This window comes from Rhododendron vialii, chromosome 1a (assembly GCF_030253575.1).
Source record: "Rhododendron vialii isolate Sample 1 chromosome 1a, ASM3025357v1".
Classification (NCBI taxonomy): domain Eukaryota; kingdom Viridiplantae; phylum Streptophyta; class Magnoliopsida; order Ericales; family Ericaceae; genus Rhododendron; species Rhododendron vialii.
The window spans coordinates 16417990-16431844 of NC_080557.1; the positions used below are offsets into that span (position 1 = coordinate 16417990).

Here is a 13855-nt window from a genome sequence, read left to right on the forward strand (position 1 = left end):
CTTTTAGTATCAAGGTGTTCGAGCTCAGTAGTTTTTGGTATACCATATGAAACAAAATACTCTATTATTGATGGAGGACACATTCATGTTAGTTCTGAATAGTCCAAAACTTCAATGGACATTCAATCAATGATAATTTCTGATAATCCTTCTCTGAAACTAGTTCCAAAATGTCCCGTCTTACTGCAGCACTCCTTCCTAAAACTAGAGCAACACCCACCAATCTGTCTCTTCTCCAAACTCAGACAAGCCTGAGTGGATACGCATCCCATGTGGTTGGATCCCAATGAAGAATCCATTGTTGGATGTAGCAGCGAGCAATTTTTTTCAACGTGCCCATTGCACCCAAAACAAGCCTCAGATTCTGTGTTTTGCTGGCAGCCAGTTGCAGCAACATTGTGTGCTTCGCTGTCAACAAGGTGGTCTTGAACTGAGTTCTCAAGGCAATGGATCAAATGACAGTTACCATCCATTGTTGTGCTTTGAGTGATTCCACAAGAAGTTTGATTCAGATGTCTTTGCTTCTGTTGGTTTTCATCGTTGTTATTCTCATGATCACAATGTTCTACCTCATGCTTGTGATTCTCATCACCTGGTATGCAAATGTTGTGGCTGCTTCCGATGAGGTTGGTGACCTTTTCCTCGCAACCATGCTTGTGTATTTCGTTTGCTGCCATACATGGAATGCCGAGGACACTGCTTCTATGATTCGTGTGCTTTGAATTGTGTCGATGATCTTTGTTTGCACAACCGCCATTTGTGTCAGCCGGGTTTGAGGTCTTTTTATTACATCTCAAGGTACAGCACTTATGCGGATTGGACACTTTTTGAGCTTCACTGCCGTCAAAACAACCATGCTGGTGTTTATGGGATGAATGATGGCTACGAGAGTTGCTTCTGTGTTTATGAGCATGTGCTGCGGGCGAAGAAGATTTGCAACACTTAACATGCTTATCATTTCCTCTTAGAAGCAGCATGCTATTGAGGATCACAACCAAACATGTCCCGACATCAGCAAGCACCGCAGCCCAAACAAGAGGATGACCCATGACAGCCAGAGCAAGTACAGCAGTCTTGGTTGAAATAGAGAAGAACACATTCTGAATCACTTTCCATTGGGTTTTTCGAGCAAGCTGGAGGACTTTTGGGATCTTTCTAATGTCGTTTGACATTAGGATTACATTTCCTGTTTCAGTCGCAAGAGCAGAACCAGAAATGCCCATTGAGATACCAATGTCAGCTGTAGCTAATGCAGGGGCATCATTCAGTCCGTCACCCACCATGGCTGTCGGAGCTTCTTTCTGAAAGTTAGATATGATTTGTGCCTTGTCTTTGGGAAGTAGACCGTCATGCACTACGTCCAGAGCACCCGCTAGCTGTTCCAAAAAATTCATCTCTTCTCTTAGCAATTTAGAAAAAATTCTACAAAGAAAATAAATGTTTGGAAGTAGCAATGCAGTCAGGAAGTTTTTTCCAGTGTGGGCAAATATTAAATTGATCTAAATGGGGGCATTTATGCTATCTTGTACTAAAAATTGAATTATGCAGACCAAAGTGCAATTTTAGAAAATTTTAGTCGGGACATTATCCACCCTGGTGGCTTACTGCAATTCGCCACTGCTTGCAAAATATGCCAACCAATTTTGGAAATTTAAGGGCTGACCCTTCACCTGTTTTTGTGCTTCTACGGCTGCCTCGTGGCTATCTCCGGTCAGCATAACAGATTTGATGTTCATTGACTTCAGCTCGTTGATCGCTTCTCTTACCCCAGTTCGACAACTGTCAGAGAGACTGAAAATTCCAGCCGGAGCCGCTCCCAAGAATATGTAACTAACAGACTTTCCTTTGCTACAGTGACCTACTATGCTTGGGGCTGAAAATAGTTTGAAATGAGTTCAATGATAAGGTCGAATAGGACAAAGAAAAAAACGCAGCAGCAAACACAGTAGGATTGGAGTCCATCAACAATTTGATGTTAAAAATAGAGCAAATTTCACTTTGATTGCCTGTGCGCTTTGGTCCACAAAACACGCTGCATTATGTGCTAGTTTCAAAATGTTAAGAAGGTAATCCTCACATGGGGGCAATTGAAGTTTAACCCTCAAAATAAAATACTCCCCCAGAGATAACACTTTCAATTGGATTACTGTAAATCTTCTTGTTTCAGAATAAGATTGAAGGTATGGGTGAAGCTCTTCACCTGTCACACACCCGGCTCTCAACGCAATTTTTTGGTTTCCAACATAGACATCCTTCCCGTCAATTTTCCCATGAATCCCTTCTCCTGGAAAATTTTCAAATTCTTCAACTCTTTCAGGCTTCACCTCGATGGAAAGCTTCTGTGCATAGTCAATAAGTGCAGCCGCCATTGGATGACTTGACTTGCTCTCGATGCTTGAAACCCTTCAAAATAACAGATGTGTTAGATTCTAGTATCCAGTAATACATTACACACTTCCTGATAGTCTGAAGTCTTAATTATTCCTTTCTCAAAACTATGGGGTATCCATTTTAATTCCTTTTTGATAGAAACTATTAGATGAAGTACTAATAGTAATTACCAGTAAAGCAGTGTGTTCAGTGCAACATCGTCGGACACTGAATGGAAATCTGTGACCTCGAATTCTCCTCTTGTAATTGTACCAGTTTTGTCGAAAGCCATGATCTTTATCTTAGAGAGCGTTTCGAGATACTCTCCCCCTTTGATTAAAACCCCGGAGGTTGCTGCCTTTGAAAGCGCGCAGAAAGTGGCGACTGGTGTGGAGAGGATAAGTGCACACGGACAGGCACTTACTAGAACCACCAATGCCAGGTGAAGCCAATGCCTCTTATTGTCAAGTTTTAGAACAAATGGAACTGCCGCCAGACCAGCTGATATAATAATGACGGCTGCAACACAAGAAATTGCCACAAAAAAAATCACAAGAAGAAACAAAGAAAATATTGGATGCACTCAAAGAAAGAAGATGATCATAAACCAGAACATAGAATATGGATTACAGACAGCTTGGAAAAAGGACAAGTAAAATGAGAACATGCCCCATTCTATACCTTTCTTCGAATATAGGTTTGCAGAGCAGGTTTCGGAACTACTTTTTAAAACAAAAATCACAATATCTTTTGATTTTATGCATATGAAAAGTTCTAACATTCGCCCGGGAAAAAGGTCACTGTTTGCCAAACAAGTTAACAAAAAGGATCCTTTCTGGTTAATGTCCTAAATTACTTGGTGTTGAAATCTACCAACCTGGTGTGTACACCTTTGCACATTTGTCTATGAACCTCTGAGCTTTGGATTTGTTGTTTTGAGCTTCTTCTACGAGCTTTGCCATTCTAGCCACCACACAATCTTCGGCCAGGGCAGTAGTTCGAACACTAACATAACCTAATGCGCCAAGGGGAACCTGGTTGAGTTTTCTGAAATTTGCTTCTTTCACATAGATCTATGCTTGTAAGTAGAACAGAGTGAAAAGGGATGGAAGTTGTTACCATTCACATTGATTGTACCAGCCAAAACAGTTGAATCAATTTGCTTTGAAACGGGAAATGATTCACCGGTTAATGTCTTCTCATCTACCTCACACCTCCCTTCCACAACAATTCCATCAATGGGTATGATTTCACCGGCTTTTACAGCAATTACCGTGCCGACCTTCACTTCATCGGCATCAACTTCGTGTCCATTTTCAGCTAATACCGCTTTCTGCGGGACTATGTTCATCAGCGACGACATCACTGCTGTAGCCTATATACGTGCATGAAATTTAGTCATTAGGCTGCGTAAGTAAAAGCGCTACTCGTAAAGGGTAATCTTCCTATCCTGACTTACTTCTGCCCTACCTAGCATTTGAAACTGTTAAGATAATCTGTTTTTATGTTAAACTTTCATTTGAACAACGTTAAATTTGTGATGACAAACCATCGTTTTGACAGCAATTCCAGCCACCGTGATCAGCCTTCTGCCATTCGATCATTTAAATAAAAACTTTCATACATTGTGTGTGGGTTCCACACAGGCACCGACTAGCCGGCCTCCTAGGCCGACTTTTATACACCTACGTAATTGTTTGTGAAAGCGCGCGTGTGTGAGTCAACTATATCAGACATACACGCAAGTATAAAAAGTCTAGGAACACAACTATAGATACAACCCCGGGCACTACTGTGCTCAGAGCCGATTACTCCGGACCATTTACGCGGGCCATTTACTCCGGACCGTTTCGGACACAGTAGTTGTGTCTGGAATCGTGTTTTTGAAGTTGTGTTTGTAACATTGCTCTATGTAAGTATCAGTATTGGAGGTTTGAAATTCCATTATGCAAAATTTACTAGGACCTGGCTAGAAATAAAGGGTAAGATACCTTGTGACTGGCCCTAGCCTCGAGCCACTGAGCAATTGTGAATAAAAAGACAATTGAGGCCGCTTCCCAGTAGTCACGCAGCCCAACTGATCCAATGACTGCAATAAGACATGAGCGGTTCAAGTCACAAATTGCTACCATTGCCAATTTTGTTAGCCAAAAGATCAAAATGTAATAACTCTTATTTTCAGTTCCTCTACTTGTTTTATTTTCTTTTCTAAATTGGGCGAGTAAAATAAATCGGCCATTAATTTTTTCGCAAGGCATGCTAGTATTATACCAGTAGTTCAAGTTAGAATATGGCTTCTCCGCTTTTTACTAAGGCAGTCCAAGTGATAGCAATCGTGCCAAAATGTTTGTAATGGTCCAGATTTGTTAATAGTATCTTACCGGCCAAGACACTTTAACAATTTTGAACCGTTGGTTGTCTAGATAAACAACAAAGATTTAACTGCAGAAACTTTTCTACAGTCCAATCGCAGAGAAGCCGGGTCCTTAAAGTTATTCCTAATTTCCTAACAATGCTCCATGTTAGTGTGTGTACATATGTACCGCAATGAAGTTGGGTTATAGTTTTGGTCCATTCTTAGGAATGATGGTTCTGCACGCAATATGCATCAAATTTAGTTGGTTGTGACATTCAAGTAACCAGCTAACGTCGGATATCAAGTTTTGGTATGTCGTATTAAATAAACAAGTTAACAAATAACGTTATCTCGCGGATCAAAAAAAAACAAAAAATGATAACGTTATTTCTATTTTTTGTCAAAAATAAAAAATAAAAACACGTTTTAGTCGGTAGATCATACCTGCGATTAGAACAAGAGTATTAGAATCAAGTGTCCGATTCTTGAGTGAAGTTAGTCCTCTTAGAAAAATTGGGTAGATTCCTACAACAACTGATCCCAGAGCTAGCCATTGTAAAGGGGGGTAAGCGAACTTTAGAAGTGACAACATGAGAAATACACCACATGCAATCGCATACGGGCTCGGCCATTTTTTCTGATAATCAGCACCTCCGTATACCCTAACGTTTGCTTCTAGCCTCGCTTGATTCAGCGCCTTCACTGCACAAAACGAAAAAACAATTGAAAATCAAAACACGGTGAACGTCATCCATAAATGATCGACCATGTTCAATACAAACTCCTTGTTTGGAGTGTGTCATATGCCACGTACATGTTTTTGTGGTTCGTGATATGATTTATATAGTAAAAGAAATTTGTGATTCAACATACGAATTGTTGCAGTTCAATTAATCCAAAACCAATGAATGTCACGGTTCAAAAAACTCGGTGGAAAAGTAAAAATTCCGGCGCAAGAATATATATATTCTTCATCAAACTTGGTGTGTTATAGCTTATGAAATTTTGTAGTCCACTATTCAAATTATTATGGCTCAAGATCTAACTTTTATGCCATTGGATTATGGAACTTTATGATGGGATATATATTTTCGTGGCTTCATATAGGAGAATGATATCTGTACACTCTTTTAGACAATGTATATTGTAACAGTAACCACTCTCTAAAAATAGAAAGGCTACGACTTTCACAGACCGGTTTGTGGGACCCACTTCGAGCTCCTCCACTAACGATTCAAATCATTCATTAATTTTAAAAATAATTTTTTTGGGTCACCTCTTGGAAAATCAGCTCAATCATACTCCATCATAAATGCTCGATCTAATCTTTCGAATTTTCATTCAGAATTCGGAACTTCTCAAAAGAAGTTGGACAATTAGATCAAGCTTTTGTAGGTGTATTCGATTGAGGTGGTTTTTATATATACCTAAATTCTGAAAAAAATTGAACAATTAGATCAAGCTTTTACAGATATTTGACTGAGCTGGTTTTTTTATGAGATAATTCAAAAATCATTTGAAAATTAACGTACCGTTTGATTCGTTTGTGAAAACCCCAATGTGGACCCCACAAGATCTGTAGCGTTCTCCTCTAAAAAATATTCCATCATGTAAAGTCAAACAATAATTTTTTTTTTTATCGGCAAAAGAAAGGTTTTCATTATTAGTATTGGTGGAGATACAGACACCTTTTATATGCCCATACATTATAAAGTGCCAAAGGAAAATAAAGCAAACAAACAATGGGTCCTTTAGTCATCATCATTGTACTACAAAAGTAGAAATTACTACAGATGCACTTTTTTTCCCTTTTGATTGGGGTTGATGCACTTATAATTAGAATTCGGCTTGTCTGCAATTCAGCTTTGAACTGCAGAGATACAGTTCAAGTGATTGTAGTTGTCGAATTATGTTTTTAACGGTTGAGATTAAAAAAAAACTTTTAAAATCTGAACAGTTGAATATAAAAATGAACGGTTGCGATGCAACTGTTGGGACTCTCTGCAGTTAAACTACAGAGAACCCGTGTCCTATAATTAATCCACCCAAAATAAAGTACTAGTAATGCATTCTTATTGTTATCCACTAACCCTGGCTGTATATGTGTCTTTTGAATGTAGGTTTTTTTTTTTTTTTTTGGGTAATTATCTTTTGAATATAGTTACTAGTGGAAAGAAATGGAATATGGCATAAATTTACTTATCTTATGATTCTTATTTCTCCACTTCAAGCACTTTACCCATGCATGATTAAGATGAAAAGCACAAAAAAAAAATACTTTACCTAATTTCTAGTCTCCCCTAAAAGTAAAGGACTATTAAAATCCTCCACTTCCTTTATCCTGTCCTACTAGCTAGCTTTCGTGCAAGATTATTTCCGGGCCAACTATTTGTAGCCACAAATTTTCTGAACGTAGTCTGTTTTTTATATACACATGAAATGTATACCATAGTATAAACAGGCTACGTTCAGGAAATTTGTTGTTGCAAATAGTCCGGCCCATTATTTCTGATCCTCGTAAAGTCTAGAAATATATTTATCTTGAAAGAACAACACAAATTGTAACTTGAAAAGGAAGAGCAACCCCTCTCCGGCCAAGGTGTGTTCCTATAACTAAGATATTAAGGATGTTATGTTATGAAAGAATAATCTGTTTCGTAAAACGAAAAATAAGTACTTAAAAAATAAAAATCTTAGTGAAACAGGACCTTACTAAAATGGCTTGAACTATACGTCCAGTTCTACCCATCTGTGCACCTTTTTGATCAGCCCCATTTTTATTCGCAGAATTCTTGCATTTCAAAGCTTGTTGACTAGATATCCATCATCATAAGATCATAATTGTTGTAGGATATATACTTATTTAGGAAGCCGCTGCAAAGCAGCTCTTTACGGAGTTGTGTGATCTCAGCCGTCCATTTCGGTATTGAACGGCCCGAATTGAAAATAATCTCTTAACGGTAATAGATTATCTATTAATCTATTACCATTAAGAGATTATTTTCGATCCGGATCGCTTAAAACACTTTTTGGACAACCGAGATTGAACTCCGTAAACACTTGTTTATAGCTGCTCTGTAAACAATATTTTCTCTTGTTGTAGATTTTTCTTTTGTACTAACTTACAGAGTATAAAGTGTTGTAGATAGGAGTGTGCACGGGTTGGACGGGTCGGGGTCGGCCCCGACCCGACTAGTCAGGTATCGATTTTTTGGGCCCCGAACCTGAACCGAACGAGTGGGAATAACCGTCCGCGTGCCCCCGATTTTTTTGGTCGGGTCGGGTAAGAAAAAACCGAGCCCCGAACCGAAAACTGATTTTTTTCAAAAACATGGACCCATACCCAACCGAACCACATGTTCGGCCCCGCTTGCACACCCCCAGTTGAATATGCTGAAAATTTGTAAGTGCCTTGTAAACACAAGCAATGCGAATAATATCCACTACCAAATTAATTATTAAAAAATTTGTGTCAGTTGATCCTTGTAGCTAGATCACAATGGAAAATGAGGACCTTAAAGCCTAGAGGAATGAGACCTTGTGCTTAAGCACTTGTAGATACTATTATTCTTTTTCATATAAAAACTTGATTCCTCACAGATGACAATAATACTGTTGGCATCCTCAGGACGAGGTCAGAGTCCGAATTGATGGAGCAACGGTTAGCTTTTTGTGACATCCTAACTTACTAACATCCTAATATTGTCCATTGTATGGCCAAAAATAGAGAGATATGAAAGCATATAATTTGTGTTTGATGGAGTAATATGGACAATAATAATGTGAAGTGGACAAGATGTTATGCCCTGGCAATTGGGTCAGTCAGCCGAAAACTTTGGTAAGATAGAGTATGATCCGATTGGAGTGGGCCAATTGAGATAGACTGTCTTAATTGGAACCACGATTCACGTAAAACCAAGATATCTATCGTCATAAACTATTTAAATTAAATACTGAGAGACATAATGAATCAATTGCTATTAGTATTAAAACGAATTCTTTTCTTATGCAAGGAATATAGTAAAGAAAGAACTATTAAGAGAGAAAATACTGGCTAACAAAAAATGCTTATTATTGATTGGGAAAAAAAAGAGATGGGTGCAATTTGCCAATTTATGCTTATTACATTATATTTTAGATAGAATAGGAATATAGTTTCACCATACAAATTTAGAGTATTAGATTAGGAAATTAATTGACTATGACTTAGACTAGTTTTATTTTGTGTATCTAAATCGTGTGTATATCAATATATATACACACACATACATAAATTCACAGATCAAATCATTGAACACAGTTTATAATTTTTTGAAACCAGAGCCAAAATGTACACTACTAAAAAACCGAACCAAATTATGTGGTTTGGATTGGTTTAGACCTGAATTGCGGATCGACGGTTTTTTTTTCTCAACCCTAGAGTAAATCCAATCACCACAAAAAAGTATTTTCCTAGACGTTTAATGGCAATATATAGATGTAGAGACCTAACCAAGTATACAAGGAGATGGTCCAATTCAGAAAAAAAAAAAAAAAACTATCTTAATAAGCATCATATGACATATAGGGCATCGGATCGGAAGGATACCAAGCCAAATTCTAGCCGGATTACCTTACGTTTTATAGCCTTGCGGTGTATGTTCTTCGAAACTTTTCTCAACACGACTTACAAATGATTGCTTTCCTAACGTATAACGAGGCTTGTCGGGCTAATTGTATTTTTTTTTTATAACCAAATATTTGGACTAATTTACGCGTATCTTAACTAATTATGAGGACCAATCAATAACAGTCCATTTAAAACCTGACTAAATTGTAGGTTAGCCTGAGCACTTTAATTTTACTCCGGAAGATAAGAATCTTATGGTACCAAAAGTCATCAACCACAAAATCCAAACTAAATAGTACCCACTTTTGTCATTATTGGTTGCTTTATTAACCGGGCCAGCAAAAATAATGTGGTATGACGACATATCGTCTCATTTTTGTCTACACATTTATATATATATATAAGTATCATAAGTATTGCTTTCGGTAGTCCGTCCAAATTGATTACATATGAAATCGGATTATATATCGTATGGGTAACATTTTTTAAATAATCAGATATCTTGGCCAGCTTACGCACATTTGGACTAATTTCGGGATCAGAACTTAACGGTCTGGTGTATCCTCCGGTGGTCCCAAGGTTATAGAATGTTTGGCCTCTGTAGGATTCAAACATGCGACTTTATAGATGACAATCAAGAATGTTGTAAGTCATAAGTGTTTTTCGAAATGCATTTTCATGCTTTCACTCCTAAAAAAAAATCGGGACGGAGGGTGTAGAAAAAAAAACGCTTGTCAATTCCATGATTCTCTCGTGGTAAATGAACTGATCGAAGATATTTACCAAACATTTGGCAAAGGTCACGTGGTCCCAGAATCATGAGAGTGCTTATCTTGCAAATATCGTGATACTTCTAAAGTTATGTGGCAATGTCATAAATAAATAAATAAATAAAGAAAACGAAAATGCTACTCTAATTTTTAAAGTTTGAAAAGTGCATTAGAATCTATGTTTTTTTTTATTTTTTATTTACTGACAACCCACAGTAAACCCAATGGATTGTGAATAAAAAACCCTCAACACTAGTAGACGGCGACGGGTACATGATCCCTGTGGAAACTTTATATCTATCTCAAAGCCAATTGGTAATAAGTACGGAGATTTCAGATGTTATTAAGTGATCACTCATTCTACTCCTAAATAATGTGGGATTTTATTTTCTTAACATCCCCCCTCACGTACAGCCGTTTTTAAGGTCTATCACGTGTGGCCACTTTTGGGTCTTATCATCGCGTAGCCTTTTTCCTTTTGAGGTCTGTCACGTGTGGCCCCTTTCAGCTTCTATCATCGCGCAACCTTTTTGTTGGTCTGTCATCGCGAGGTGTGGATTGTAATTTTTATTAAAATGTAGATTGGAACGGGCTCCGCTTTGATACCATATAGAAACTTTATATCCATCTCAAAGCCAATTGACAATGAGTAGAGAGGTCCCAGATGTTATTAAGTGATCACCCATTCTATTCCTAAATAATGTGGGACTTTATTTCCTTAACAATCCCCACGATCGGTCAAATTATGCGTAAACTATTCCAAATATCTAATTATTAACAAAAAGATACTAAAGAAAATGCTAGTAGTACTTTTCCATATTAAAGGTATCGCAATTTCTGGCGGGGCCACTCAAACAAGTGAAAAAGAGTTTGAGAAGTAATTGTACTCGGGATATTGTTACAACTTGCAACCGACGGCTCGGATGTATCGAGCGAGCACCACGTGATATCTATTCGGTACGGTTGGGCCATCCAATATACTTTTGGACGGTTCGGATTAAAACTCTCTCTTTCCTCTTACCCCAATATTTTCTCTCTTTAAATTCGAGCCGTCCAAAAATGCAGTGAATGGCTCGGATGCGCTGAGCAGGCACCACGCGGCACTGAAAAATTGAATCAAATACCACGAAGGGAAAGAAAACCGAAAGTGGTAATAGGAATTCCTCTCTAAAATTTGAGTTCTTTTAACTTGATGAAAATAAATAAATTCAAAAAGATACACACTTTAGTGATTTTTTTAGGGTGTTGCTAATGCCAAGATTGTTTTTGACACGAACAAAAACAGTTTCGACCAGTTAGCTCAGTTCCGTGGAGGGCTGTCAAGAGAACTGATGTGTCAATTGTTTTATCAGTTGTAATTGGTCTATTGGTCACAAGGTTTTTGGACCACGACATTAGCTTGTTTTGAAAGCTGACCACGTACGTCATTAGTTTGCATGTTTTGAGTAATCCCTCTTTGTTTTGATTTGTTTTTTGCTTTTTTCTCGGTAGGCTCCTTAGCACTTGTAATATTCGCAAGTTCGCTTTTATAAATCTTTAATTTACTCCCAAATAATTTTTTTTTTTGACATTATCATTTTCCTTTTTATCACCCTCAACGTTACATAGTAGAGAAAGCCAGAAGAATTGCGGCAAGGATCAACACTACGGTGATCCATACGATCTTTAGACAAGTGAACCACACTGCCGATTGCTTGGCAAGACTGGGATCTCAACTTTGATTGTCATAACAAATGTCCCCCGGGCTGCCAGGGAGTTTGTTTTGGCCGACGCTTTGGGCGTGGAACACCTTTGGGTTTAAGTTTTTAGTTTTGGCATCTGTTTGCCTTGCTATCTGTAATGCTATATTGATACTTTATCTCGGCAGATTAACCAAAAAAAAAAAAACAGAAAATTATGTGGATTCTTGTTATGGCCTGCGGCAGAAATAGAGACGGAGAGAGTAATGTTACCAATTTGGAGCTGAGAAATGAGAAGATCGTCGTGGAGGACGATGAGAGTTCTCGACGCGACGATGACGGAGACGTCTTTCACTCCCTCCATCGGCTTCAGGATCTTCTCGATCAGCGGCACCTCCGAAGAGCAGCACAAACCCACCACGTCGAAGTAGCTTTTCTGCAACTTCTTCTTTGCCGCCATTGTTGCGTATTTGTATCTCTTTTCTGCATACGATATCAGCCCATCAGTTTTGACAAACGAGAGAAGTGAAGAAGAAGAAGAAAGATGATGATACCAAGGATTTGTTTAAATGGGTATGAGAAACCAATTAATTGCGTATTCTCCATAAGGTGACATTTTTGACTTCCACAAAGACAAAACATTTCAAACATTGAGGTCACTGAAGGTTTGTTTGGTCGGTAATTTCAGGACCCTAAAATTAATCGAGGTTCCCGTAGACTGACCTGAATATCCGGTTATGAAAGGAGAACAAGAAGAAAACCTTGTTAAAGTGATAGAAGCTTTGAGCACTGTGTAAGTGAGTGTGTGGATGAGTTAGAAGAAGATGGAGTTGAAGCCTTAAAAGAGAGTTGTGGGGGAGGGCATAAGAAAGGAATTATGCAAGTGTGAATGAAGGAACAATGTCACAAAAAGAGTGTGTGTATATATATATACATATATTAAAATCCACACACACTCCCTCCGTCTCAAATTCTTTGTTCGGTCCGCAAAACGGAGTGTTAAAAATAATGCAATTTTTTTCAAGAAAAAATTCAAACTTTTTTCACAAATTAAAAATACTCATTAATATCTAGTAAGTTGTTAAAAAACTTTTGATTTTTTTTTGCAAAAATTGTGATTTTTAACACTTCGTTTTATGGACCAGACAAAGAATTTGGGACGGAGGGAGTATATGTGTGGATTTTAATAATAACAATAAAAAAAAATTAAGGAATAGGTTTTGGTAATGGAAGTGGTGGCTATTTTTCTTTGGTAGAATAATGGCCATTTCTATAATTGGGAGCATAATTACCAGTAAGAAAAGTAGTTGGAATCCACATGGGAAAACCACAATTTGGCTTTGTGGTTAGTGCGAATCTATACTTTTTTTTTTTTTTTTCCAGTCAAATGAAAATTCAATGCGAATCTATGCTCCTTACAGAGATTTCGTCGACATTCGAAAACCACAAATTGCTTAAGTATTATTCAGTTGTCTTGACCAGCAGCGGCTCCAGAATTTTAGTCCAGCAACGGTGATAAAATCGTGCAGAAATTTTTACCATGCGCAACTCATCATAAAATGTTAATTTTTATTTGATTAAAAATAATTGAGCCTGATTGAAAAAGTTGTTTGGTTTCAAAATTAAGAAACTATTCCACGCATTGGTTCAACATGAATTAATTAATTGACTATAAAAGTGATAATTTTCAACAAAACAACGACTAGTACCTAAAAGATCTATAAATGGGACTAATTACCTGCTTATTCTATGTTCTCAATCAAAAAGCAATCTTTATTAATATCCTTGACATGCATTTTATTATCAGGATCATCATGAGATATACTTAATAGCTTTGATTTTCTAGTGACATCTTAAAGTTTAGCAAATAAGAACTATAAATTATTTTCAGTCTAGAAAGAAATTTTTTTTGGAAAAAGCAATTTTTATTATTATTAATCTTTGAAGAGGATACAAAGATTAAACGGATCTCGGGCACACTGGCGAAAATGTCACTCGAGAACCAACACCAAAAGATGGCATGAAACCAACTGAAGCAACACACCTGAAAGTAAAGAGACACCTAAAAACA

General features: G+C 37.5%; 1 protein-coding gene across 2 annotated transcripts; it reads right to left on the bottom strand.

The window, feature by feature from the left end:
• Positions 1 to 47: 47 nt before the first annotated feature.
• Positions 48 to 12689, bottom strand: LOC131324632 (putative inactive cadmium/zinc-transporting ATPase HMA3). Of its 2 annotated transcripts, none has more exons than XM_058356674.1 (10): positions 12546 to 12689; positions 12058 to 12267; positions 5171 to 5428; positions 4362 to 4459; positions 3490 to 3745; positions 3248 to 3385; positions 2562 to 2889; positions 2201 to 2403; positions 1671 to 1873; positions 48 to 1376 (listed from the first exon to the last, which is right to left on the bottom strand). In XM_058356674.1, exons 2-10 carry the CDS (start codon positions 12242 to 12244, stop codon positions 123 to 125), a joined length of 2925 nt encoding a protein of 974 aa, XP_058212657.1. In that variant the 5' UTR covers positions 12245 to 12267; positions 12546 to 12689; the 3' UTR covers positions 48 to 122. The 2 variants fall into 2 exon arrangements, with proteins under 2 accessions (XP_058212657.1, XP_058212664.1); XM_058356681.1 differs by having other exon boundaries at positions 12508 to 12683.
• Between the last annotated feature and the right edge of the window lie 1166 nt (positions 12690 to 13855).

Bases quoted from the DNA above. Each gene is read 5' to 3' on its own strand.
- LOC131324632 (XM_058356674.1), bottom strand. From the start codon at position 12,244: ATGGCGGCAAAGAAGAAGTTGCAGAAAAGCTACTTCGACGTGGTGGGT. The intron at 3,746-4,361 runs GTATCTTACCCT...GCACGTATATAG, and splicing joins AGGCTAGGGCCAGTCACAAG to GCTACAGCAGTGATGTCGTC. The intron at 2,890-3,247 runs GTTGGTAGATTT...CTTGTGTTGCAG, and splicing joins TGCAAAGGTGTACACACCAG to CCGTCATTATTATATCAGCT.